This window comes from Branchiostoma floridae, chromosome 2, assembly GCF_000003815.2.
Source record: "Branchiostoma floridae strain S238N-H82 chromosome 2, Bfl_VNyyK, whole genome shotgun sequence".
Taxonomy (NCBI): Eukaryota; Metazoa; Chordata; class Leptocardii; order Amphioxiformes; family Branchiostomatidae; genus Branchiostoma; species Branchiostoma floridae.
Genome location: NC_049980.1, coordinates 31,970,846 through 31,996,868, shown reverse-complemented (window position 1 = coordinate 31,996,868; position 26,023 = coordinate 31,970,846). Strand labels below are relative to the sequence as shown.

Genomic DNA, 26,023 nt, shown 5'->3' with positions numbered 1-26,023 from the left:
ACAGAATTCCATGTCTACATGTCATCCTTGAACCTTGATATTGTGTATATTTGCATACTCTATGCATAGTAGTGAACGTACACAAAAATCTAAATCTAACGTTATATGTCCAGGGCGAAAGATGCAAAATCCTGAAGTCTTCCAAACTCCTATCCACATACCAAATGTTATTACAATTCATCCAAAAGTTCTAAAGCTATGCTGACCGCAAATATCTGGAAACACAGACACACAAACACAATATCTCTATTTTTATTGAGGTAACATCCCGTTACAATGACAACTGCGTCATCCAGTTTGGGTAACATGTCACGAAACCTAATGTACGCACAACAACACCGTTTATACTACAGCTGCATATTAAACGCCTCACCATACCTGTGTACGCAGATATCGTTTGGTCTGGCCTCACTAAACGGGACGAGAAACTGGTTGAATCCGTTCAGTATCGGGTGGGTAGAATGAAAGGCGGGCACCCTGAACTTCCTTATCCCTACCGTACAATCTACATCCAGTTGGGTCTTCCATCGCTCAGCTTCCACCGTAAGTTTCACACACTGACTGCTCTTTTCAAACTGCTGAACGAACATTGCCCACACCAGCTACGTAGCATTCAGAACGACCAGGACAATTGCCATTGAATCAGGGTATTGTCTCAGAAATGCTAATAATCCGTTAATTCAAACCCCCAAAAGTATCAGAACACAGAAAGCCTTTCTTCCACAGAGCCATACAACTGTGGCACTCACGTCCACCCAACGCACGTAGATTCTTCTCTGTATTCAAAACAAAAGTCTGGATCTCGCTTGGGGACCCGTTTTCTGTGTAAAAACTAATAGAGGTATACTTAAGACGCCATGAAATGTTTAGGTCAACAGTCAATAACAGTATGTATATATATCTGTTATTATACTTTGCGTAGATTTTATGCACTATTACATGATAAATATGTTATTTGATGTATTTGTATTCTCTCCCAAGGCCAGCCCTTTGTGATAGCCCACGGCTAGTTGTAATGTCAGCCGAACGGATAAATACGGCTGTAATATTCCTTTACCAACTCGTGCATTCCCAGGAGGCACCATGAGAGTAATGTTTGTATCATATGACATGATGATAAATGGGTCATTACTTATTCGTTTGGCTGTACTATCATCCAAGGTTACCCAACTACACTAGTTACTTTTGGCTATTGTTAAGGGCGAACCTAGGGAGAGAAATACAATGTTATTACATAGAGCAATTGCTAACATTACTTAGGTACTATAATACAACAAAAGTTCACATAGTATATTACAAAGTATGTACACGCTATAACACATGACATGGTAAATACTGACACTGTTGGTGTTATACAGAGAACGGGTCCCCAAGGGAGATCCATGCCATGAATGAAGACAGAGAAGCTGCATTACGTGTGTCAGGTGGAAGAGAATTCCACAGTCGGATGGCTCTTTGGACGAATGCTTTCTGTGTTCTCACACTATTGGGGGTTGCATTGACATACACGTAGTGTGTGTTTATACTTATTACAATTACTAAGGTTCTAAAGACTTCAAATCTCAGAAGCGTTAAGGACAAGTACTGCGTCAATAAATAAAACTGGGGAAAGCTTAATACATTAGAGGTTTATTTGTCAATACCAAAAATAATGCGACTTCTGTGATATTAAAGGACTACTTGTACTTGTAGATGTATACACAAAGTCCCATTGTAATTTTTGGTAGATGTTTTCCATTTTTCCTATAAACATATTTCCAGCTCTAACAAAGTGTTCTTACCCCAGTACTGCACAATTGACTCATGTATTCACCTTTACAGTTTACCTACACGTTTACCTACACTAGTTTATCTAACCTACACGTGTCACAATTACGAAGCTTCCATTGTTTACCATTAAGGTATTGTAGCATTTTCTCAATGGTTGTAGCAATCATGTCCTGATTTGCACAATTGACATCCCTTCAATGGGAATGAAGGGATGTCAAATGATGATTGGACTTATGTTGCACAGATGTCTGGTATTTACAGTTGTAACTAGGGGTGGGTAACGTTACACCGTACTGGTACAAAACCGTTTTTTTTCTTGTTAGACTGAAAAATATCGGTGGACCAGATTTTCCACTGAACAGAAAATAAACAGACAATACCGGTGGCAGGTGTTCACATGTTTTGAGGCTTACCGGTCCAAGAAAATAACAAGCGAATTGGAGGAGAGTTGATCATTTGGACAAGTCTCTACAATGACACTGATTACTTTCACCTCTAAATTGATCATCAATGTGTAGATCTTTTTTGCACTGTTGCAGATAAAAATCTAGCTTTTCAGACATACTGATCAGTGGTATACAAAACATTTTGTTTGAAAAACCTACAAATAATTACTAGTAATTAGAAATAGTAGAGAGACATATCATGTATGATTTTCTGAATGTTCTAGCTTTGTACGTATGAAAAATATCCTCTCATGCCAGGCCCACCATTTGTCCATGTCAAGCAATGACCCTGGTATATCGGTTTTCAATTCGTTCTCGCTACATGAGCCATGGCCAGTCGTCAGCCAATCAGATACTCTCTCTCCAGTGGTTGGAGGAAAAGTTACCAGCCTCTACGTTGCCTCATGACTGTAGGAAGCCATGTGATTGGTTGTTGACAGCTGGCCAGCACTAAGGAGAAAAGGATGGTGGTATGTTAGTCCGGTATGCTATACATCACTTGACATATACACAGGCAGCAGGCTTGACGAGAATGGTGAAAAACAGATCAGTTTTGTTTCTTCGGCCATCCTTTCTCATCTAGCAGGGCTTGTTGTGGATCTGTCAGTACTTGCGGACCCTGTCCTGCCCTGGTGTGGATGATGTACTGTACCGAGCCTGGAGAAGGCTCTAAACCAACCGAGTTCAGCAATTCTGCCGGCAAATCCTTCCTGTTCGCATCCGGCAGGCCTTGGACAAACTCGCGTTCAGAGTTGTTTGTGGAACTAGGAGGGAAGAAGTGGCGAAGTAGAGCCAACACCTCCGGCACGTCATCCTGGAGGAGGTAGAGCACGGCGTTGGGCCCGGCGTCGAACGTGTACGCGGCCTTGATTTTCCCGTGGTGCCGGTTGTACCTGTGCACGAGGTGAATGATGTGCTTGGACGTCTCGTTGAGGTAGAATATGGGCGGGTAGGTGTCCAGACAGGTGGCGTGGAACTGGTTGCTGTCCTTCATGGTGATCTCCCCGAACGTCTGGAAGTCTCTCTCCAGGATGGCCTGCCTCATGTCCTCTTGCCGCGACGGCACCACGTGCTCCGCCCGGTACTTCACCAGGGCGCTCGTCTTAACGGTCGTCTGCATCCCCTCGGTGCTGCCCACGGCCTTCTTCCCGGCGTTCACCACGGCCACCAGCACCCGCAGCTCCGGCCAGTGCTCGGCGGGGGCGACCTGTTTCGCCACGCTGTCCGCCCCGTCCTCCAGCCTTCCCATGGTCCACTCCACGAACCCGCCGTACATGCTGCGGCAGGCGCTGCCCGAACCCTGCCTGGCGATGTGCGACACGTCCCCGTCTATGTGGAAAAGCTTGGCGAGGGACTGCACCAGGCAGGCGTAACCCGCCGCTGACGAGGCCAGCCCCGCCGCGGTCGGGAAGTTGTTCTCCGAGCAGACGTGGACACAGGACCCGAGCAAGTCGCCTGCCCGCTCATCCTTGTGTTTCCGCTTCCGTGCTAGCCGTCGGATCTCTCCGAGACACTTCTGCAGCCTGGGCGCATCCACGGACTGCTCCTGCCCGTTGAGCCAGACGCGGTCCCGCTTGAAGTCGGCGCTGGCGGCCACCGTCGTGCGAGCGCACAGCTGGTCCTGAGAGAGAGTGACGCTGAGGGAGGGGTTGATGGGAAGGACGAGCTGTTCGTCCCTTTTCCCCCAGTACTTGATGACTGCGATATTCACAGGAGCCGTGCACGTCACTGCGAAGAACAAACAGAGATATCACTGATGGGGATTGATTGTGATATTTTTTTCATCACACATTTGTGTGTGATGAAATCACATCTTATCATCACATATTATTAGCTTTATTGCATAGAGTGACAAGATTGAAATTTTGCTGCTATTGTTGTTCACCTTTCAGTGCCTAGTGGCTCTAGTGGCTCATTGGTCAGAAACTTACTGTTTCTGTAAGAGGATTTTTTTTACAGGAATGCGTGGCTAGCCCATCCCATTTAACGTGCTTGCAAGGCACCTCCTCCAGCAAAGGACAGTGCCTTCTGAAAATAAAAACAGGTGAAGCCCCAACTGAGATGCCCTTCCCAGGTGTCCCAGTGACAAACTAATTGGAACCAGGAGCTCAAATGTGAGGCCACTACCAATTGAGCTACAAGGAAATCCCCATAGGCCATTGAAATGGGTCATACCATATTCATCTAGTCTTGTCTTACGACATTGATTATTATAAACAGTTTGGTTAATGTAAAATTGTCTTAGAATATGTCATCAATTGTGCAAATAAGTTTATTACAAAATGCAATTAGCATAATCTTTGTCCCTCTCCTCAACCTTGATGACACATATTGTAACTATAAGTGTTATACCTGAAAGTCTGTTAGAAAAAAACTAATTCACCATTTCCTAACGACCTAAGTTCTGCCAAAACGATAGGGAAACAAGCAAGTAAATAGATAAATAAATAAGTATGTGATCAATCCTATCTGCGTTGTATTAAAGCACTAAGTAGTGCTAAATGACAATGTGATGTACATGTGCTAACTTATAACGTAAGTTGTGGCAAGATCCGTGGTGTGACCACTCAATTGACCAATCAGGGGCCAGCACACAGCGGTGCCACTGTTTGTCAGGATGGCACGCACATCTGGCCTCCTTCGTTTCACCTTTTTAAAATGAATTTTATAATCAGTTGATCCTCAACTTTTGATTGTATATCATGTTGTTGTTATGACTGTGATATAATGAATCATTTTGTGTTCTATATACACGTACGTTTTGCTCGCGAAAAAAAGGTTTGCTAGAAAGTTGTCACCGATATCTTCAGTTCACAACATAACGCTCAAATCATACGACATTTTCTTACCTTGTGATATACCAGTGACTGGTTTCATATTTGCACGACCGTTCTCCATCACTTTTTCTCTGTCCCTGCAATTAATGTCCTTGTTGTCGATTTTCCTAGCTTCGGAACAGAAAAAGAAAGGATGAACCTTGCTAGCTGCTCGGCTGGCCACGAATTTCTTAACGTGAACCTAAAAGTGTCAAAGGTCACAACACGGAACAATCCATTCCTTAATATTTAACTTTTACCCATTTCGTTATGTTCAAATATTTTTCTTAGACGCAAATGATATCTGATCTATATCATTTTTAATACAATTATAATGTTGAATTTACACATTCCATAACTATTTACTATCATAACTATGCTTTATTTAGATCTAGTTTAACTGAATTGCCAACTTGGTTCCCCTCACAATGGTTTCACCCTCATGTGTCATATGACTAGCAGAATTTTCGCGGTGAAAGGTTATGTGTAGAAGTTTGGATGTTTACTGTCATATTTGGTACTGTAGGGCCGACTAGATACAGAAGATGAAAGCTATTGTCCTTAGTAAAGCTGTTGTCCCAGGAAAAATGTAAGAATTGAGGAAATTGATGATAGTGACGTCACATCCTATATTTAGAGCCAAGATGGCGGCCACTCACAAGCTGGATTTCCTAATCTCGAAACAACTCCCATAAGTTATCCGCCAATCTATCAACTGTAGGTCGGTCTAGAAGCTACCATCGTCAACTTGGTACGTATGCCAGGCCTTCGTGTATCTAACTGTGCTTTAGGAACGCTTTGCTTCATGTTTATTTTGAGTTAGAATGGATGGAAAATTGACCAGCTGATGTTAGTCTCACTGGGAGGCGATGACATCATTGGTTGAGGCGATTTGATTCATCGTAGCTGTCCTGTTGAGTGTGCTCATGTGACTCAGCTGAACACCTGCGACTTTAACAAGGAGTCCTTTGTTTTAGAAGGAAGTGGTAGGTAGTCCCTGGTACGGACTATTTCGTACAAATAAATGGTACATTGGCCATTTACCCATTTTACCTAGCTACGTTTCCAACTTGTATCGACACCAAAACGTCCAAAGAGATTCATTTTAAATTTTCCGAAATCTTATCTTTTCCAAATGTTTTGTACATTCTGTGTCGAGAGAAATATGCTTCTGTTATAATATAAAGATCTGACACAATAATGAAGCTTTTCTGTAAGTATAATGGTGAAGTGTGTGTTGAATCTTCGTCTGTATCATTTTTCACATTATAGTTATTTCAAAATTATATGGAGCCTTTCAATGAAAAGAAGTAGAAAGTGGGTAAATCTTCGCATCATTCTCGTCCCAAACTCTAGCTCCTGTGATCATCTATTATTTAAGAGAATGATGAACGGTAATGCGGTCTGAATGGTTGTCCGTCCACATAAGGAGGTCATCGGGTCAGCAAGGCAAGGCCAAAGTACATGTCCAATATGATGTAGGTCAGATACTGGACACAGATTGCTCAGAGCTACAAGTCTTCATCTTAAAATCACGTTCACTGATGTTGGCTGATGCTTTTCTTTAAAAAAATGTTTTCTTTTATCTTTTGTTTTGATATTGTAGACTGGTTATTCATTTCATGTTCATATGTCCTGCCTAGTAGTAGTAGGCATTGGTAAGTCCTGCAGTATGATTTCTACACACTGTCTTTATCATTTATTTTTGTCCCATAATGTACTAAACCTTTTGTTTTTTGTTATTTTTCAGAAGTAGTAAGTGAGTGGCAGAAGATAATGCTATGGCGTTTGGGAGTGGTTTTGAGAGACAAAACTCCACCACCTGTGAGTACTCCAGTCTTTCTTCAGCATTACTAGTAATCAAATACATGTAATGCATGTAGTACAATTCCAGCCACAGACTAGTACTGTTAGTGTTACTGGAAGTAAATGAATTTATAATTCTGCTGACTTTAGGCTAGCCTGGTTACCAGACCCCAGCCCAATCTCAAAAATTTCTTTCGTGTTATTTTTGGCTGGGTTCTGGTAACCAGTCTAACTTTGCTAGACGTCTACATGATAACTTGTAGTTTTTCATAATGCAGACTTGATTGCTCTCAGGTATGTGTGTAGGAACATGTACATGTATGTGGTGGAAAAGTTTCATTTCATTTCATACATATATTTTATTCAATAGCTATCTTGTTCTGCATGCCGGAAATGTGTGTACATGCTTACCTATTGTAGTTACAGGGCTGAGTGCTGCATTGGACGGGATAGAGATCAAAGTTGGAGAGAGCTTCAAGCCACCCAGGAGGGTAAGTTTGTTTTTATTGTGAATAATTAAATTACAATGAAAACAAAAGAGGTAAAATTCTGTAGGAACTTTTGTCATCATTTGCTACATTGTAAGTGAGGTAGTCCATATAGTACAATGCTAAACTTTCTTCCGACACAAAGGTATACACGGATCAAATTTGATTGTTTTTGAACAAATTTGAAGGCATAATTTCCTATAAGTGAGGTAGTCCTTGTAGTACAATTCTAAACTTTCTTGCAACACAAAAATACACACGGCTCAAATTTTCAGCAACCACTGTTATTTTATAGTGTTAAGTCAACTTCTTGAGGATCAATACTGATGACCAATCACTTTAGCAAGTAAACTGGTGAGAGTTACAGACGTGATCTTCCGTGATTAAGGTGTGACATGACGTCAGCAATTGGTCAAACGTGCCAGGAAGTTTATAACGCCCACCGTCAATGTATATGGCCTTCTTTATACCTCCTTTATACCAGGAAGTACTTGTTTCTCTGACGATGTGCTGTTCTTTTTCAACAGGTAACACTGCCTATCAACTATCTACACAAGAACCCATCAGAGGCCCTTTCACTTGATGTAAGTCTATTATTATTTTGGATGTTGTTAAAGTTAGTCACTGGAGTGTCTTTTCAAGGCAACGGATTGTCCAGTGTGATGATGATAGTTTTACAGACAATGTAATATGTGTATATGTATGTATGTACAAAATGTATGTATGTTCATTTGTGCGCACGCACACACACCACACATGCACGCACACAGACACACACACACACACACCTATACACACACACAGAGTCTGTTTGATAATCTTTAGGTCACTTTGATAGTTGTGATGTTGTGCAAGCTTTTAGCTCTCACTGAATTTTAAGCATATTTTTTCTTTATGCCCATTACAGTATGATTTCCGACACGAGAACAGTGTGCTGGAAATGGCAAAGAAACGTAAGGAGTACCAGCAAGCCATGGAAGCTCAGCGCAGGGCTGAAAATGAGGCTTCTTCGTCGCCATCGCCAACAAACGGGGTCACAGACGCAGACGCCAGTCCCCCTGCGGAGCAGGTTTCCTTACCCAGACCCCCCACAAATCCTGCGCTGGCGAGTTTCGACCCCTTAAGCATCCTTCAACCCCAGCCTGCTGCGCCAAACACACAGGACAGCCGGGAGTGTAAGCCAAAGGCACCGGCGAGCTTCAAGATCACAGACTTCGAGGGGGAGTCGAGTCCGTTCGACGACATGGAACTCAAGACGATAAACGTCATGGAGGAGTTGAAGACCGTGTTGGACTCAAACGTCTGCTCCGACGGCGAGGAACGCCAGGACTCGAACGGAGCGGAACGCTCTGCCGAGAAGGAGAGCGTGGAGGTCACGGTCGCGAGGAAACACGGCAGCAGGGTCGCGTTCAAAGCAAGATCGGAGACAGGCACGAAGGCGGACAGTAACGGTATTCCCAACGGGGTTATACCGAGCGCTGCCGCCACTTCCAAAATGGTGGCGGCCAACAACCCTTTCTTGAAAAACAGCCCTCTGCCGCCCATACCGCACACGACTTCCCCCGAGCTGGACGCCAGCCATCCCCACGGCCTGCCCTACCCCACACACTCCGACACAGGAGCAGGACTATTTTCAGATTTCCCTAACCCAGGGAGTAGACCGGTGGATGTCGCCGGCTACATGAGACACGATCTGCACGACGGTGCGTCTAACGGCCCCCTCCCCGCGGGCTCCAGCTCCCTCCCCAGCGCGGTATCCAACCCTCTGTACGAACAGGTGCTCCCGCTCAGTCCACCCTCCAGTGCCTCCGCCAGTCCTGGCCTGGAGGACGAAAGGACATCATCGGACTCGACCGTTCGTAGCGGTCAGAACTCGCCCAGGGGACCGCCGCTTCCGCCTCTGCCCCCGCGAACCACTTCGTCTCCAAATCAGGTGACTTTTCTTTCTCTAGTTGATCATTTAGTTGATCTGTATGTACGTATAAGTATCTATGTCATTTCAAAATTTTGTTTTAGAGCGAAGTTAAAACTGGAGTCACAGTCGTCCTGAAGAAGTCCCAAATAGGTTTGAACATGTTTGTTTATAACTTGACATGCCTTCTCTTTATTCTGTAATGTGTGATGCTGCATAACCACTGCCTGGCTTTATATTCTAACAGGGCTCAAAATACTTTTTTCTGTGCAGGTAACTTTTGATTTTTGAAATTATCTACGCTATAGAAATGTTTGAGGATTAGGAGTAGGTTTGATGGATCCCATCAAGGAAGAGGAGCAGGACAAGTGTCAAAAGCCATTATGATAATATATGGTCAAACCTATGACTCGTATAAGTGTCTGATTCCATTGATAACACTTTATGCCACAAATCACAAAACACTGGACTTCTTCTTGCCACACTGATGTGGTGTCTAACTTGACCTCTCTACTCAATCCATTGGTCAGCTTTGTTTTTATCTATTGTTACAGTTACTTGTGGTTTAACGACCAGTACAGCAAAGAAAATTACTTAACAATACACAGTGCATAAGCTGGTGCAGGTAGACATCAGAAATACCTGTACAGTCCAACTTTTACCTGCACTCGCCTGCATATGCAGTTGGTATCTCAAGCCCTGCTTTAATCTGTGCTAGCATCATAGTTCTAACGCTTTTTGAAAATGATTGGACTGTAGCTTAGTAGTGAACTACATTACTAATGTGCCACCTCAGTTTGAACTGGATGACAACCCCTCTCTTGTGTTTTGTTTTCCCTGCGGCTTTCAGGTCCTCCCCTCTGGTACCACTCAGGTTCTAGACTCTGGAGTTGAGGTGGACAGTTTTGGTTTGGTACGTTCTACTGCGGTATTCAACACACTTTCATTTCATTGGTTCATCTTAGTTTTTCTCAACTCGTTTTTCGTTGAAGTCATCCTTTTTTTTTTTTCGAGAACACGCCATTTTCATTGAATCCTGAAAGGTGCAAACATGTATGTCGGTGTACAAGGGACACATTATTGTAGCCTGGATGATAGCAGTTTTACTTTAGTACGTTTTGTCTGTTGCTCTATTGCATGGGAAGTGACTGAGAGAACATACAAAAGATTAAAAAATGCTGGCATCCAAGCTAAAATTGTTGTGGAATTTTTGTTAGGAAGACCAATTATTTACAGCAAATATTGCAAATATACAATGCTTTCATCCAGATTTTATAGCCTGTAGATATTTTTGGACTTTTGCAGTTTTGGCAAAATTCTATCAGTTGTTATATTGGTTTACCAAATTTTATTTGATCCCACAAAAGTAGTTCCTGTGTACCATCATCATGGCATGTTTGCATCTTCATTTTGTCCACCCTTAACTAATGCTTCACAGGAGGTGGTTGACAACTTACAGGGATATTCGGGCATGTGTTTAGATTAGTACTAGTAGAGAGGCGATCAACCGAATCTCCAAGCAGACGTAGAAAGCCAAAATGTTAACATTTCTCAAGCTCCAAAGCCAAGGGGTAGTGGGCTGATTTGTGTGTTAGCATTTTGCCTTTCTCTATCTACTTGGAGATTAGACTGACCAATATTGGTTACTCTTGCATGGCAAATTTCATTACATCATCCATGTTCTAATTGTGTTATTCCATCTCTGAGGGAATACAGTCAGTCATATCTTTGTGGGTTAACTGCTTGCTTATAGTATTTCATTCAACCAGAGCAACTGCTGCTCAGATATTTTTTTTTTCAAAAAAATAGGGGACTGATAAAAACTGGTCTATGTGGACAGGTGGTCACTGTAGACAGGATTCTTAATGCTTGTGTCAATGGGAATAATTTATTGATAAGGGACCAACAAAAAAGTGGTCACAATGGCCAGGTGGTCCTTATGTACATTAGAGGTGGCCACTTGCAGAGGTTTGACTGTACTAAGATGCAATACCCGCAGAAATCTGACTGATGTATTCCCTGCATTAATTTGTGCCATTCTACACTTACATACATGGTACATGTTCATGGACTTGATTTGTATGTTTAGTTGACAATAACTGCTTCAAATGTTACAGATTTAGTCAGAATCTAGCTACATGTGTATCAGATTAAAAAGGCTAATGCATATTTGTTTGTGAAGGAGCCAAATGATGAACGATGATGCAATAATGTAAAATTTGTGTTCCATGTTTGACCCCCAGCCCCTTAACCCGTTCCCACCCCTGCCCCCCACCCCCTCTGCGAGCGCTGCAGACGTACGAGAGCCCGAGTGCTTGAGAAGTCTGGATGCATCAGGAAAACGGTTTGTTTGTTTGTTTATTCATTTATTTATTGGCACAAGAAAAACATAAACATGATACAATAAACATTACATAAAAACAAGTGCAAGAGGAGGGGGGAAATTATTTGTAGCTTAAACTAACTTTCAAAAACTAAGCCCCCCTCTATACTATACAAAATTGATCATAACCAATAAATGCTAAAGTGAAGTAATATATAGATTGTGATAGAGAAACATAAGGATATCAAATAATGAATTAAGACAAAATAGCAACTGTACATACATACAAGTCAAGTTTATTTTAATGTTAGAAAAGGGGAGATTGTTTCTGTACTTGTCTGAAGGCTGTTCCCTATTGACTGTGACACATTTAGGTTTGTGACCAGTATCACTGGGATGGGCTTTCCTGTGGAGAGAGTGGCCAGGGCTGTGCAGAATGTCGGACAAGACGAGAAAAAGGTAACATTTCTCATGATCTGGGTGTTTCTTTGATTTAAAAAAAAATGATTTTGCAAAAATTCACTATTACTGCTGGCATTGCCTCAGCAGACTTACGAATGGTGGAACATTCATAGCTCATTGGTATTTTTGAACACTTGTCTAAATTCATGGCATTGCCTACTTTTCTGCAGGTATTTGTTGCCTGATTTCTGTTTGTATGTGATGTTTCTTCTTTCCCCAGGTGATAGACAGACTGTGTTTGCTGGACAGACTGTGCCAGCGCGGCTTCCCCGAGTCCAGAGTAGAAGAAGCTTTAGATTTCCACAGCGGCAGTGAGGCAGAGGTTTGCTTGTTCATTTGTTCTGCATAACTGGAAAACTGCCTTTGAGCATAACACACCAGTTGCATGTGTACAGCATGTAGAAATTGCATACCACTGAACTGTAAGGTTTGATCCAGTTACATGAGGAAGGACCCCTTCTCTCCTTGATAAGTGTGGCATGAGGTTTGACTCTTCCCAAAGTGTGGAGGTGTGACTCTCCTCGAACACAGGCCTCCGGCATCAAAACTCTGCACATAAAAGAACCCAACAACCTTGTCAAAAAGAGTGCTTAATGAGCTGTAGCCAAGCCACATTGCACTACCACTCACTCTTTCACCCTGACGAGCTGACTCGGAATCTCCACGTTATTAGTTTATTCCACCCCTTTCGCTACGGGAAGTTGCTGCAGGTCAAAACTGCTGCCTTCAGCAAGCTGCTTAATGTACAACTTCCGCGGTCTTTCCCTGCCTGTTTCTGTGATTTGGATTCCACAATAACAGTTTGTGTACTACCTCATCATTTTTTCTCCAGCAGTGACCTGCAAAATGCAGTCTCCTTTGCTGAATTGGCACTATCACTAGCAACTTGAAAAGGCATGCATCATAGTTACTTCAACTGAGTTGAGGATGACTATACTTAACATGTACCTTTCCTGCCCCCACAGGTCGGCAGCTACCTGTCCCTGCTGCTGAAGTTTGAGGAGATGGGGTTCCCTCAGGACAAGATCAAGGAGGCTCTCATCGTTTGCAGTAACGACGAACACAAGGCTCTGGACATGCTCATGTCATGAGCTTTAGTTTACCATAAACCTACAGGCAGTTCAACACACGGCTCTGGACATGGTCATGTCATGAGCTTTAGTTTACCATAAACCTACAGGCAGTTCAACACACGGCTCTGGACATGGTCATGTCATGAGCTTTAGTTTACCATAAACCTACAGGCAGTTCAACACACGGCTCTGGACATGGTCATGTCATGAGCTTTAGTTTACCATAAACCTACAGGCAGTTCAATACAAGCTTCTGGACATGGTCATGTCATGAGCTTTAGTTTACCATAAACCTACAGGCAGTTCGATACAAGGCTCTGGACATGGTCATGACATGAGCTTTAGTTTACCATAAACCTACAGGCAGTTCAGTACAAGGCTCTGGACATGGTCATGACATGAGCTTTAGTTTACCATAAACTTACAGGCAGTTCAGTACAAGGCTCTGGACATGGTCATGGCATGAGCTTTAGTTTACCATAAACCTACAGGCAGTTCAGTACAAGGTTCTGGACATGGTCATGTCATGAGCTTTACTTACAGTACCATTAAAAGCAGTGCAACACAAGGCCCTGAACGTGCTCATGACATGAGCGCTGACTACTGTACCATAAAATCATAGGCAGTTCAACAGAAGCCCTGAACAAATTGTGTATAACTTGCTCATGAAAGACCATCTTGTTTTCTAACTTGCTCTGCCTACATTAATTTTGTATATCTGCAGCCTTTCCCTTTTCCTCATCTCTAATAGAAGAAGTATAATTCAAAAGCACAAAGTCTTTTAGAATAGAAATTTGGCAACATAATCTTTGAATACCTGGTAACAAATTGTCTACATAGCAGAAATGCAAGGTTGTTGGAATATACATCTATTGTCAAAAACTCCACTGGAGAGTCCTTGGTTGAATTTTTTCTTGACACTTGTCAAAATATAATGACTGTTAGAAATGAAGGATTATCAGTGAGAGTTCTACACAAGCAGTAAAATCTCGCCTGCTGACTTTTCCATGCTTATCAGACTTCAGAGCTTCTGACGGGAGTGCTGCTTCTTGTTGCTATATACATATACATGACTAGCAGATGTAGGTGCCGCTTTTGAGGGAGAACACAATCAAAAATGTGGCTAAGTTTGCCCCCCCCCCCCCCCCCCTGTCCCAGTTATCAGTGGATTTGACTTTCTTATTCAGATAAAAGTAAGCAAGAATGAAACGTAAGCAGGTGAGAGACACAATACTAATTGAAAAGAAAACTCCAATGTCCTAAGTTCTACCAACCTGATGACATTCATTTTTTAAGATAAAAAGAATTATGTTGGGACTTGTTCTTACGAAAAGCTTTGGGTGGTGGAATATCTAAATTGTTGCTTTGTTGAGTAAGTAGTAAGTGTGTAGAGGTAGTTTGTCAAAGAAATTCCTTAGCATAGACTGTTCTTGGTGGTGGGCTTCGATGAATTTTTTTTTTAGATAAGTCTGTTTCATTTTTGACAAGTCTTTTTTTATTTTTGACAGTGGGGGAGCCAGATTTTAATAACACTGTCCTATTTGTGGCCAAAAAGCCATTACTGAATATGGGCTTTTTGCTAATGTGAATGTTAAAAATGCATGTACCTACATACATGTACATGTATAGATGTAAAAAATATGTAAAGACCAAATAACATACTTGTGCACAATTTATAATTCATGGAAGTCTTTGTTCATTTTGTAGCACACATGATTGTCATCATATGTAGTAGAATGAATTTCACACTAAATACATACAGAAATACTGTAGTACTGTAAATTTACTTTCGCGGTGGTTTTAATTCACAGAAAATTTTAAGAGGAAGGGCGGTTTCCGCATTTTGGATTTGCAGTTGAAACATTTCTGTCATACAGTAGCAATAGCCTCCGTCACAGACTTCTAGTAACTCTTGCTTTTATTTGGGGGAGCGCTTATTTGCAATTTTCGACATGGGCTTTCTCGGCTTGATGTTGGGAAGCTTTCAGAGAGGTTATAATTATTAACATGTTCACGCAAGGGTAATTCACACTTACACTAGGAGCAATTTACTGAAAAAAATAACGCTGCTAGAATTCTGTGGAGGAGGCTATAGTTGTAATACATTGCAAATGCATTATGCATGGTGTCATAAATTTAGCAGTGGGGAGGTCACTGTGAAAATAAAACCACCGCGAACGTTTCAAGATTTACAGTACATACAACAACAAGTGATATTTTCCACACTGCTGTTAACATGGCCAGGGTAGGTCCTGTAAACCATTGATGCTGCTTGAGAGAGATCGTGGGGAGTTTTGTAAATTTTCTTACCACTAAGTGAAACCCCTGTACAGACCCGTGGTATGTATATTAATGGTACATAATGTATTTGTGTAATTTCATTAAAGGCCAGGTCAGGTCTAACGTTGCTAACGGTTGGAAGGGTTTTTGTGCAGAAACTGTTTTGTAATATGTGGACTGGGAAGAATCATAGGAATGTACATGCATTTTGTAAGATCATGAAAAAATTAACCTATGCTAGAAGCCAACAATATAAATCACAATTTGGGAAAAATAGTTGACCTCAAAGACATATTGCATTATCATTACCCCCTCCCACAATCTGACTTGGTACATCCCAAAACGTATTACATGTACTTTTGAATAGCTGCATTCAAATTGTAAATGGTTTTGATACAAAGCTAGCATCCTTGCTTAAAAGATATCATAAAGTCTGAAAAAAAAGTATTGTTTTAGCACAAATTTTGCCCTATTTTTCAAATCAGCCTCATTCCGTCAGTTTAGCACTTGAATAGGTTGTAATAGGGCTGGGTACCAGTACAGAAAATTCAGGTCCAGGTCCGGTCCAAAGGATCAGGTCCAGGTCCGGACCTGAACCTGGACCTGATTCAGTATGACTCATACCAATGGTCCATTTCATTACCAAGAAATCTGTTTGGTGGAGTATTAGACTTACACTTGCGTTTTAAAATCCTACAACGCTAACTGTACTTGTACGATTGGCTGTAAAACTTGGTAGAATTTACTAGAAATTACTATAAACTCTACTCTACTTCACGCTTGTTATTTTCCTCCACCTGCAAGCGACAAAACGTGTGAATGCCTGATAATATAATCTGTTAATTTTCTAATCGGTCCAACATCCGGTCCACCCATTTTTTTCAGGTCCGGTTTTTCTGGACCGGTCCAATAAGAAAAACCGGTTTTGTACCGGTACGCTGCACCGATACCCAGCCCTAGGTTGTAACCATCTAATATACACATGGGATTTTTCATCAAGCCCCTTAAAAATGTGTCCATATATTCAGTACCCTAGTATCTACATTGTGCATAAAGGACATGGTTACAATGTAGGTCTTGTTGGCATTGCAGAGTGCACAATTAAGAAAAGTGTAGTGCTATACAAATGTATATTGTAATGAAAGTTGTACTGAGAGGCCTTTACTTTACAACTACTCAGTGGAAACATACGTGTACCCTTTAACAGTTTTCACACCCTAATTTCTACTACATCACTATCTGCATTGTTAAGTATTAAGTTCACAAAAAGCAAAGAGAAGGATTGCACAGATGAGCATATAGTACTAAATATTAATTTGTTTCAGGAATCAGATGTCTAACTATTGGGCAGTACAATGTACTCTGAGTATATGCTATATGATATGTGCATATGAAGACAATAAAGAAATAATTTTTATTTCTAGTGTTGTTTTTGATTGTTGTCATTGAGTTGAAACAGAAATGTGTGTGCAAAATAGAGCTTGGCATGCACAGGCTATGATTTACACAAAAGTGCTATATGCACCATTCTTTTGTTTTAAGAAAGCATCAGAAGATATGAAAGTCATTATTTTTCTTTAGTCTACTCATTAAAAAGTAAAAAGTGCCTGTCAAAACCTGTTGATAGTCACAAACTAACTACCGGTACAATAAAATGCTTGTCACTCAAGAAATCTTGGTTTTCAAAACATAGCTTTTCAAGACGTATTTTATCAACAGTTACACGTTAACACAAGTATTTACCTCTGCTTGCACACATCAGATGTGTTGAGAAGTTAAAGTCTCCAAGCAGATGTTGGCGGAGGCTTAATTGTTATCTTTCTGTGACAAGCTTCTGCTCTTATAAGTGTCACAGAAACAGGCAGGTAGGAAAACGGAACAATTCAACCTTCCCAACATCTGCTTGGAAGTTCGAGAAGTTACACTTGGGGTTCACAGTATAGGGTAGAGAAAAGTCATGCATACAATGGAAGCAATAAATTCATTTGTCATCCTAACAAGTCCATAAGATTTCCACTGATCTGTATCTAAGGGATGCTATAGTAAACAAATCATTGCATAAAATGTCATGGGATCTGACTTCCCAGTGGTACGTTAAACTTTGTAAAGCATTTGTCCTAAACTGTGTCAAGGTAAAACCAATAAAATCCAAAAGACAAACTGGGACAGATACCAAACAAAATTTTGACAATAGACACAAATGTAAAAGCCCTGTATAGCAAGTTAAAACACTTTCATTCACAAGCAGACAATTATAACTTGAGCATCTAACACAATGTACAAGAAAAATTATAAATCTTACATTAAAAGTAAATGTACAAAACACAGTTCTAAGCAGTGAAACATTTTACACAGACACAACAGAAAAGTACAAACTGCTTATCATCATCCTATCTAAAACATTGCATGTTACGATTATTGTCATGCAGCTCCTTGCTATAATGAATATGTTACCCGCAAAGCCTTACAGGTCAAATGTTTGTATACACCTCTGACTCTATGATAAAGAATAATAACAGCCCCCATATATATACACATCACTTTTGAATGCCACTCGTGCAAAGAATTCTGTAGATGTAAAAAAACAAGCAATTAGCCTGGATGCCAGATCCCTTGTCTCAATCATATCTATCATGCAGAGTCATTTCAAGGTATTTTTTGCGTTGAGTTACGGTATAAAACAAAATGCCTCATTTTGCTATGCCATGAGAAGAGATGAGATGCCTCCAAAGTTGAAACAAATCAAATCAAATGTAGTCAACTACTGCACACAAACCCTGTTCCACAAAAACCTAGAATGACACAGACAGAATAAAGGTATATACATCACTGGTTCCACATACATGGGGTTGTCCAGGTATCAAAATACGCCAAATGATTTGCTAGTTACTCAAGCAACTGGATATAATTTTGCAAACGGGCAGATGTTTCAGTTAGCATCCACTACTTAAAAAAAGGTCTTCATCAAGATCTGCTCAGTGTTACTGACAAAAGACAATGAATGCCACCTGAAATATCTTACTGTTCCCAAAATCATATCCAGTTACTTGTCAATGAGTAACTACTACGGTGGCCGTATCTGGCGTATAAATAGGGTTGGCAGTCTCCAGAACTGACTGGACTGTCTACGCCCAGTACAGGACAACTTGGCGCGAACTGTTTGTAGCCATCAGCAAATGATATCAGCGAAAGATTGAGTGATTGATTGATAGGGTTAGATGTTACGCTAGCGGACGGTCTTGTTTGTAGTTCTGAAGTCGAGCCCTGAGGGAAGTTATGTCCTCCAGCTTCTTGGACAGGATGGAGTCTAGTCTGCACACATAGCTGTCAAAGTCCTGTGTTAATGGTAAAAATCAGTCAACAATATTGCCACTTAAACGTTGTAAATTTTTGCATTCCTATCAAGTCCTCAACACTGTCATCTTAGACCTCTATGTAAATTCCCGTTATAAGTGAACATGCTAGTTTCAGGTTTGTATGTATGTACATGTCTGTACAAATGCAGGCAGAATAGTGCGAGAAGTTGTGGATGGACCTTATAATACATGTAACATGTATATATGGTATACCATGTAAGGGTAGTATCAAGAAGGGCAGTCAACAAAAAAAAAGGACATCAAGGTCCGATTATAGGACTCCTAGTAGCTTTTTCTGGTAGGGCAGCAGAAATTACCAGTTTTGATATCTCCTGTTCAGGACATGCTTATGATCATGATGTTTGAGTGGTAGATAGCACTTGATCTAGCAGAACGATAATTTTGTAAGACAAGCAAAGGAAAATTACGTTGTACGCCAGGTTCAGTAATTAAAAATCTGAACAGTACTTAGTACTTAGTAGGAGGTATTACACATGTCAGGGGCAAGCATATGGTACACAATATACTCACTATATGCCTGTTGAGTCATAAATACTTAACCTTGTATTTTGTAGCATACATACAAACAGCACTGAAAACACACCTTCTTGGCTAGCCTGAGTACCATTCTCCGTAGTGACCACTGGCTCAATACTTTTGCTAAGTTAACCGTGGAAGCGAAATATTGAGCCAGCGGTCACTATGAAGGGTGGTACTCAGGTTACTTCTTGGCAAAGGAACATGTAAAAATCTAGCCTGTCTTAGTGTCTACCAAAGGAAAATATACAAAGAGGTTTTGGACAGCTAACCTGCTGTGCTACAGAAGACAGAGCCTCCTCCTCCTCACACCACTTCCTCATGTCCTTCAGCTGGTCCCGGTGGGCCGCCAGGAAAAGGGACCTGAAGGCAGACAGAAATATAAGGCATTTGTTTCTGTTTGTTTATTTCTGCTGTAAAACCTTTAGGCGTTACTCAAGAGTTTAGTGCAGAAGACAGAAAAGTAAGGCATTTATTCTAAATTTGCTTGACGTATATTTGTGTTGCAAAACCTTTAGGCATTACTCAAGAGTTTTGTACAGAAGATACAAGCCAAGCAAGTAAAACCAGGCTGTAAGGATTGATCCACTTTGCACCCTGATCTTTTTGTGGGGTCAGATCTTATTAAATGTGCTTGACATATCTTTAATGTCTGCAAACACACAAAATCCAGTCTACGTCCATCCAAGAGGATGTCCTAACCAAAGCTTCTAACTCAACTTCACTTAGGTCAAGTGAGTAAAAAAACTAAAATAGGTGTAAAACACCTTTTCTTTAAGGCCTGTAAGGGTACAATATTGTAGCCTAGAGTCCTGACTTCTTCGCTTTAGTCCGCTCCCGAAGGTTGCTACCCATTGACAAGGCTGGACTCCAGGTTAACAATAAAGCTTGTTACTAACATAAAGTTAGGGCTCAAAACCTTTAGAATTACATGTAGATTCTAACTTAATCTAAGTCAGCAACCCTAACTACAAGCCCACCTTGTCACAGAAACTCGCATTCGAAACCTTCCTTACCTTGCCTTCTTCAAGTGATCCTCTCTTCTCTTGGCAGGACTTTCCTCACCTTCTCCCTCGGGACTGACTTCAGTGCTAGTTGTAACCTGTGGATCCCCCTGTACCTGAGTTGGTGGTAACATGTCCTTTGTGACCGGTGAGTTGAACACAGCGGCCAGACGGACAGAAGACACCGATGTGTTCACGGTGACAGCGTCACTTTCAGGCGGTTGCAGTGCACCTGTCCCTTTGGTAGCAGCAATGGCAGTATTTAAGTCTGTCGCCACTGGTTGAAGGTCTGTGCTGACGGCACTCGTAGATGATGTGCTGTCTATTGTATTTGCTGGGACTCCTTGTGAAGTGACTGGTTTGCTTTGTTCCAGTTCGTTTAGCCCTTGAGTATCATTGTAGGTCGTCCCTGTAAGTGTAACATCATCAGATGCTGCTTGAATAGGGGACACTGTGTCATGGGTTAATGTTTTCTCCTCATGTTGTACAAGCTCGTTCAGCTCGGGGGCACTTAAGGATCGCCGGAGACTTTCCCCGTCGTCTTGTCCCGCCTTGGCCGGGGTTGCCTCCTCATCACTGAAGATGGTCCAGTTCTTAGGTTCTCTCAAGGAGCCCAAGAAGTCCCGGGGGGAAGGAAGGCTCATGATCTCCTTGACGACAGCGCTGGGAGTCTTGGTGGGAGATTTGCTGCTGCGACGAGTCATCTTAGCTGCCGACACAGGCGTGTTCGTACCCGCTGGGGTGTGTGAAGGCACTGATGGTGTTACCTTTGCTGTGGTCATCTTGGGAGTTACGGCACTTGGTCCCGTTACATTTGCTGATGGAGTGCTTTGCGAGGCACTTGTAGCACCATTTTGGTCACCTGCTACACTATTTGCTGTATCTGGTGACGGGATGCCATCTTCTGTTGCTACTTTGTTGCTCGGTGGTGATCCTTTTTTGTTAGCTGCACGCTCGCTGCTGTCGCTGATTGTGGAGCATTCTTCCACGTCCTTGTCTCTCAGTGGAGGGAAGTAAGACGAGCGTCTGCTGGGCCTTTGGCTCTCCGTCTGGATCACCTTCACAAAAACACAAGGACAATTAAAACTACACAAATTACAAGAATCAATTTTCTGTCCAAAAAACCCCAGCGAGAAACCTTCAGAGGAGCCATTGCCTACCGTGGACCCAACATCTGGAACAGTCTACCACCAGACATACGCACAGCCCCAAATCTGGCTTCCTTCAAGAGACTCTTAAAGTAACGGAAAGGACCGAAATGAACGGACTTGAATCATGTCTCTCGCTATTATCATTTTGTACCATGTATGTAAAATTGTGTATATATTTGGCTTACAAGACTCATTAAACTGTATCTCTGTGAGTGTTAGGTGCGCTTTCTGACCCTTGCCTCTTCCTCATGAGTCATTTACCTATATGAAAAGCGGCCTGCAGGCCGATTTGACCTTTCATGAATAAACAAAGGTTCAAACAAACAAACCTTTGTCTAAGTCATTTAGCCTATAGCCACTGAAGAAGCTGTACATAGCAAAACTAGTTTGGCCGACAAGCTGAATAAAAGTTCAAAACTTAAACTAAGCGGCTCCAGATGTCTTTCTGAGGGACGACTGCAGTGTGCAAGATGTCAGTAGCTTGAGGGATGAATCTACTCTATATAAACAAACCTTCGTCTTCTTGAAGGCAGGCGGTCCGATCGCAGCGCTGGTCCCCGGCCTGGCGGCGGTGGGGTTCAAGCCGAGAACGGAGTCGAGGTGCGACACCATCTCCTGTCCGTTGTCCAGGTCGGAGGTCTGGGTGGAGTTGGGCTGGGTGTCGCGGCTGCTGTCGCTGCATCCCTCTGGGTACTCCCTGTATCCGGATGGAACCGATTAACTAATGAGTCACAAACTGTGACCACATCTAAGATGTTTAAGCAGCAGCTAATGAAACACATGCGAAGCTAGACATGTGGCACACGAGATACACGATAAGGCACATGCAGTTTTTATGATACGTTATATGAAGATTGTTAGTACTTGTAATTATAACTATTATGAGATATTGTTGTATGCTATGTTATATAATGCTGTCCATGTTTTCTGTGTGAAATTGTTACTCCAGGAAGAGTAGCTGTACCATAAACTGTATATGCGACAGCCAAAGGAGATAATAAACTGACAAACCTGTCTGCATCCTCCTCACCCAGCCCATCTGTATCTGAACCAGCCTCCTCCCATATCGGCTGCTCCGGCACCTGAATGGATGAATAATTTATTAGTAAAACATAGGACATGAGGGGGCTAACTAGGAGTGACGACGTCATGGTCCGCTGGATATGTTCCAGAAAGCTCTCGGCCACCCTGTCCACCGAGCAGCTAAGAACCAGGCTTGGGGTTCATAGTATACAGGACACAGTAAGGTTCCATAGACCGTGCTGGTACGGCCACATCCAAGGAATGGAAGAAGAGAAGTGGCCCAGGAAGATCACAGAAATTAACATGGAGGGAAAGAACTCTTGTGGACGACCACAATAGAGATGACAGACAACATAAGGGCCTACACAGTGTCAACACAAATGATAGAGGATGCTGGTGAGCTACCCTAATCTACGTGTAAAGATGTCTAACCCCCACAGAATGGGGAACAAAAGACGATAAACCGGATAGTAAGTGAGCAAGTGATAGCAGCCTATAAGCTGAATTGCGTAATATATTACAAGGGACATGTACAGAGCTCCATTTGATCCTAGGTATCATGATATCATCTCTTAGATTACAGTTTAAAAAGACTGAGACTAATCAAACAATTTTGTATTGGAATGACATACATCATAAAATCTTCAAAGAAATAAAATATGTCCAAGGGAGTTTTACAGCATGAAGAACTTCAGAAACATGGGGTTACATAGTACACATGTTAAGGTGCCCAGACGAGTTTTTGTGTCTATTGGTTCAGCAGACTGGTGCATTCAAGTAATGTTCACCCCCTTCAATGATATTTTATTGCCACTAATATCCTTGTTTAAAAAGGGGAACAAGCTTAAAGGCATTGTGGCTCTATGCCCTGACCCTTACCCTGGAGAACAGATCTCGGGCAAGCATAAAATTCAAATTGAACAGGCCCCTGGGACACTATTGGGTCACATGTGGCCACTGTCTTTGTTTGTTTGTTTTTGTTTTTTTGAACGGGGGAAAATCATTGTGCGCATCCATAAAATTATGTCAGTGTGGCCTTACCTGTACTACTGCCGGCTCCCTCACCACCTGCCACGGCGTGCTGTTCTCAGCAACCCACGGGTCTCTGACGAGGTGAACTCCTGGTTTCAGTGGGGAGAAGTTTCCGGCCTGTGTGTCGGCCTTCCCTTCCTCTTTAGAGCCTTCCTGTCTGTCCAGCAGAGAGCTATGTGCCGGCGATGTTCCCGACTCAGACCTGGCACCTATTTGCGATGATCATCACATTTGGCATTTCACTTTGTACTTATGCATTCTATTTGTAACTTTAGTTAGCAATCTTGATTCAAGCAGTTTGAACTTCTTTCATGTCTCCTAAATGTGATATACTTGAAAACTTGATTGTATTATACTTGAAAACTTAATTGTATTATTTCATTGATTAAGCTAGTTATTAGTCTGTTGGTTTTATTTTCTTATGTATCTATGATTTCTATTTTTAATTAATTTATTTGAATTGTTACAATTTGATAAAGGGAGGCTTTTTTATAAGCACAAGCTTCCAGCCTCCCTTGCACTGTTATATATTTCGTTTACATTTCTTTGTTTATGTACTTTATCATGTTTTTTTAAGTGCAAATAAAGTTAAAAAATAAAAACCTGCTAGGATCCTTCTTGCTCCCCTCTTCCCGCTGTCGACCTTCACGCTGCCCTTCACAGGGGTCGTGCTGTACAGGCCGTACCCTGCCCTGACCCGGCTGTTGACCCTTGACCCCGTCCCAGCATGCCGTGGGCTCCCCGTGCTCTTTGGTGTTGACGACAGCGGCACGTTTGACGGGTGGAACACGCACGGGGTCCCCCGCCTCTCCCTGGACCCCGACCCCGTCAGCCTCCTCAGCTGTCTGACCTTGTTGCCGGGGGAACCAGGTATCCGTGGCGACCCCGGAGTCTTGTTCCGCATGGGGCTGCCTGCTGCAGTCTGCCGCTGGGAGGGACTGTCCTTCCTTAGTTCTTTGACCCTGAAATAGAAAAGCCTTGAATTTCGGCAAACTCGGCTAATAGGATGTCTTGGGGTGACAAACTTTTGATACACATTGTACTAAATTAAATGTACATGTACTAGATTTTAAGATTGATAGAAAATATTGTCATCAGATAAAGTTTTGATGTCAGTTCTTTTTTCAACACCCAACACAATAAATCCTAAAAAAGTATGTTCAACAGCACACATCATAGCAGCAGCTGGTTATACTGTATATTTTATTTACACTGAATGACCTATCTCACCTAACATGTGCACATCTACATGTATACCTGCAAGCTAATATAATGAGGATGCTGCTACTGTACTTGGTGGCAACAAGTTAAACTCTGGGAAAAATAAACTTTAGAGCACCTCAATTCTGGGTTGATAACTCTGGTACTTGACAGCATGACTAAACCAAAATAGAAGAAACAAGAAGATTTGTTGTTGTACCTGTCTGCGTATCTGAGTGTGTTGAGAGTGTTGTCTGCAGCCACGTTGCCAGGTGAGATGTTGGCGATCATACAGGTGCGAGAGTTCCCAATGAAGGAGTCCTTCAACACCTTTTGGTATGGGGGCAACATTGGTCAGAAAAAAGTGGCTGATCTCACACTGAGGACAAAGTATGATGCATCCTTTTTTTTTATTATAGTTGAGAGTGTAGTTTGGTCTCTTGATATACTTGCAGTGGGTTTTTTTTCAAGGATTTTGGCTCCAACCTCAAAATCATGACACCGTGAATATTCATTTCCAATGTGTCACCACTGCACTATCAATGGAATTGTTTTCACTGCAAACTTTATGAAATGTGAAAACCTCCTTTTTTTCCTACTACATGTACTGTGAAAATAAGTCTATACAAAGATAAGTGACTTTGTAGTAGTTGGAGAGCATCCAAAGAAGCGGCGTACCTGAGTCAGCTTGCTCTGTCTGAAGGGAGTGTGCTGTTGTTCCTGGTCCAGTGCTCGGATGCACTCTTTTAGCTGTGAAAGTGAAAGTACATTGCATTGTAGTAGGTAAGGGATTTAGAGTGTCTATTGTATATTTTCTTTAAAAAGAAACTGTTACAGTAGTTAAAGTGTTAATGGACATTCAGCATTTGCAATGTACAGGTATGTAAAATTGGAATGATAGATGCAGGGAGACACTGCTAACACGCTTTAATGTGCTCAAGGTGTGGCTCTCCTCAGGCACATAACTGCCTAGAGGATGTCCCTAACCAAAGCTAGGTACTCACTTTCACCGAATACATTGAGGAAAAAGGTGTAAAGGGCCTTTCAATAGTACAGTATTGAGGCCTGCTGGGGATAGATCCAAACAAGACTCACAGCGAGCAGGCTCTGGTTGATTTCAGCGCCCTCGTGCCGGTTCTGTTTGCTGGCCAGGAAGTTGGCTTCACAGAGACGTTCACTTCCGGCCAGGTCAATGAAGGAGATCCTGCAACACATGATGACAGATTACACTGCATCACAGATTACATGTGATAGAACATCCTAACGTGTTTGCCTAGTCCCTTCATTTTGAAACATCATGAACGCACTATAACTTATAGTATAAGTAACACTGAACTGTGCTTC

The 26,023-nt window shown here is 42.1% G+C and overlaps 3 protein-coding genes across 7 annotated transcripts in view; 1 reads left to right on the top strand and 2 right to left on the bottom strand.

Annotated features, from left to right (window-relative positions):
• Positions 1-236: 236 nt before the first annotated feature.
• On the bottom strand, positions 237-5,248 carry LOC118409998 (diphosphomevalonate decarboxylase-like). Its single transcript, XM_035811443.1, has 2 exons — positions 5,066-5,248; positions 237-3,944 (listed from the first exon to the last, which is right to left on the bottom strand). Exons 1-2 carry the CDS (start codon positions 5,112-5,114, stop codon positions 2,764-2,766), a joined length of 1,230 nt encoding a protein of 409 aa, XP_035667336.1. The 5' UTR covers positions 5,115-5,248; the 3' UTR covers positions 237-2,763.
• Positions 5,249-5,458: 210 nt separating this feature from the next.
• LOC118407797 (ubiquitin-associated protein 1-like) lies at positions 5,459-16,797 on the top strand. Of its 5 annotated transcripts, XM_035808339.1 has the most exons (12): positions 5,459-5,783; positions 6,783-6,856; positions 7,259-7,329; positions 7,854-7,910; positions 8,234-9,259; positions 10,089-10,151; positions 11,482-11,582; positions 11,936-12,020; positions 12,244-12,345; positions 12,989-13,110; positions 13,431-15,891; positions 16,337-16,797. In XM_035808339.1, the coding sequence occupies exons 2-11, from the start codon at positions 6,814-6,816 to the stop codon at positions 13,432-13,434; spliced, it is 1,674 nt and encodes a 557-aa protein (XP_035664232.1). In that variant the 5' UTR covers positions 5,459-5,783; positions 6,783-6,813; the 3' UTR covers positions 13,435-15,891; positions 16,337-16,797. The 5 variants fall into 5 exon arrangements, with proteins under 5 accessions (XP_035664232.1, XP_035664245.1, XP_035664254.1 ...); XM_035808352.1 differs by having other exon boundaries at positions 7,265-7,329; positions 12,989-15,891; XM_035808333.1 differs by having other exon boundaries at positions 5,460-5,783; positions 12,989-15,891.
• A 1,233-nt stretch (positions 16,798-18,030) lies between these two features.
• Positions 18,031-26,023, bottom strand: part of LOC118409183 (kinesin-like protein KIF24) — an 18,305-nt gene continuing 10,312 nt past the window's right edge. The window contains exons 9-18 of the mRNA XM_035810052.1: positions 25,775-25,883; positions 25,358-25,429; positions 24,900-25,009; positions 24,083-24,441; positions 23,489-23,688; positions 22,436-22,506; positions 21,938-22,121; positions 20,286-21,331; positions 19,542-19,632; positions 18,031-18,711 (exon numbers count right to left, since the gene is read on the bottom strand). Of these exons, the coding sequence (XP_035665945.1) occupies positions 18,598-18,711; positions 19,542-19,632; positions 20,286-21,331; positions 21,938-22,121; positions 22,436-22,506; positions 23,489-23,688; positions 24,083-24,441; positions 24,900-25,009; positions 25,358-25,429; positions 25,775-25,883 (2,356 nt within the window). The 3' untranslated portion in view covers positions 18,031-18,597. The remainder of the gene's footprint in view (positions 18,712-19,541; positions 19,633-20,285; positions 21,332-21,937; positions 22,122-22,435; positions 22,507-23,488; positions 23,689-24,082; positions 24,442-24,899; positions 25,010-25,357; positions 25,430-25,774; positions 25,884-26,023) is intronic.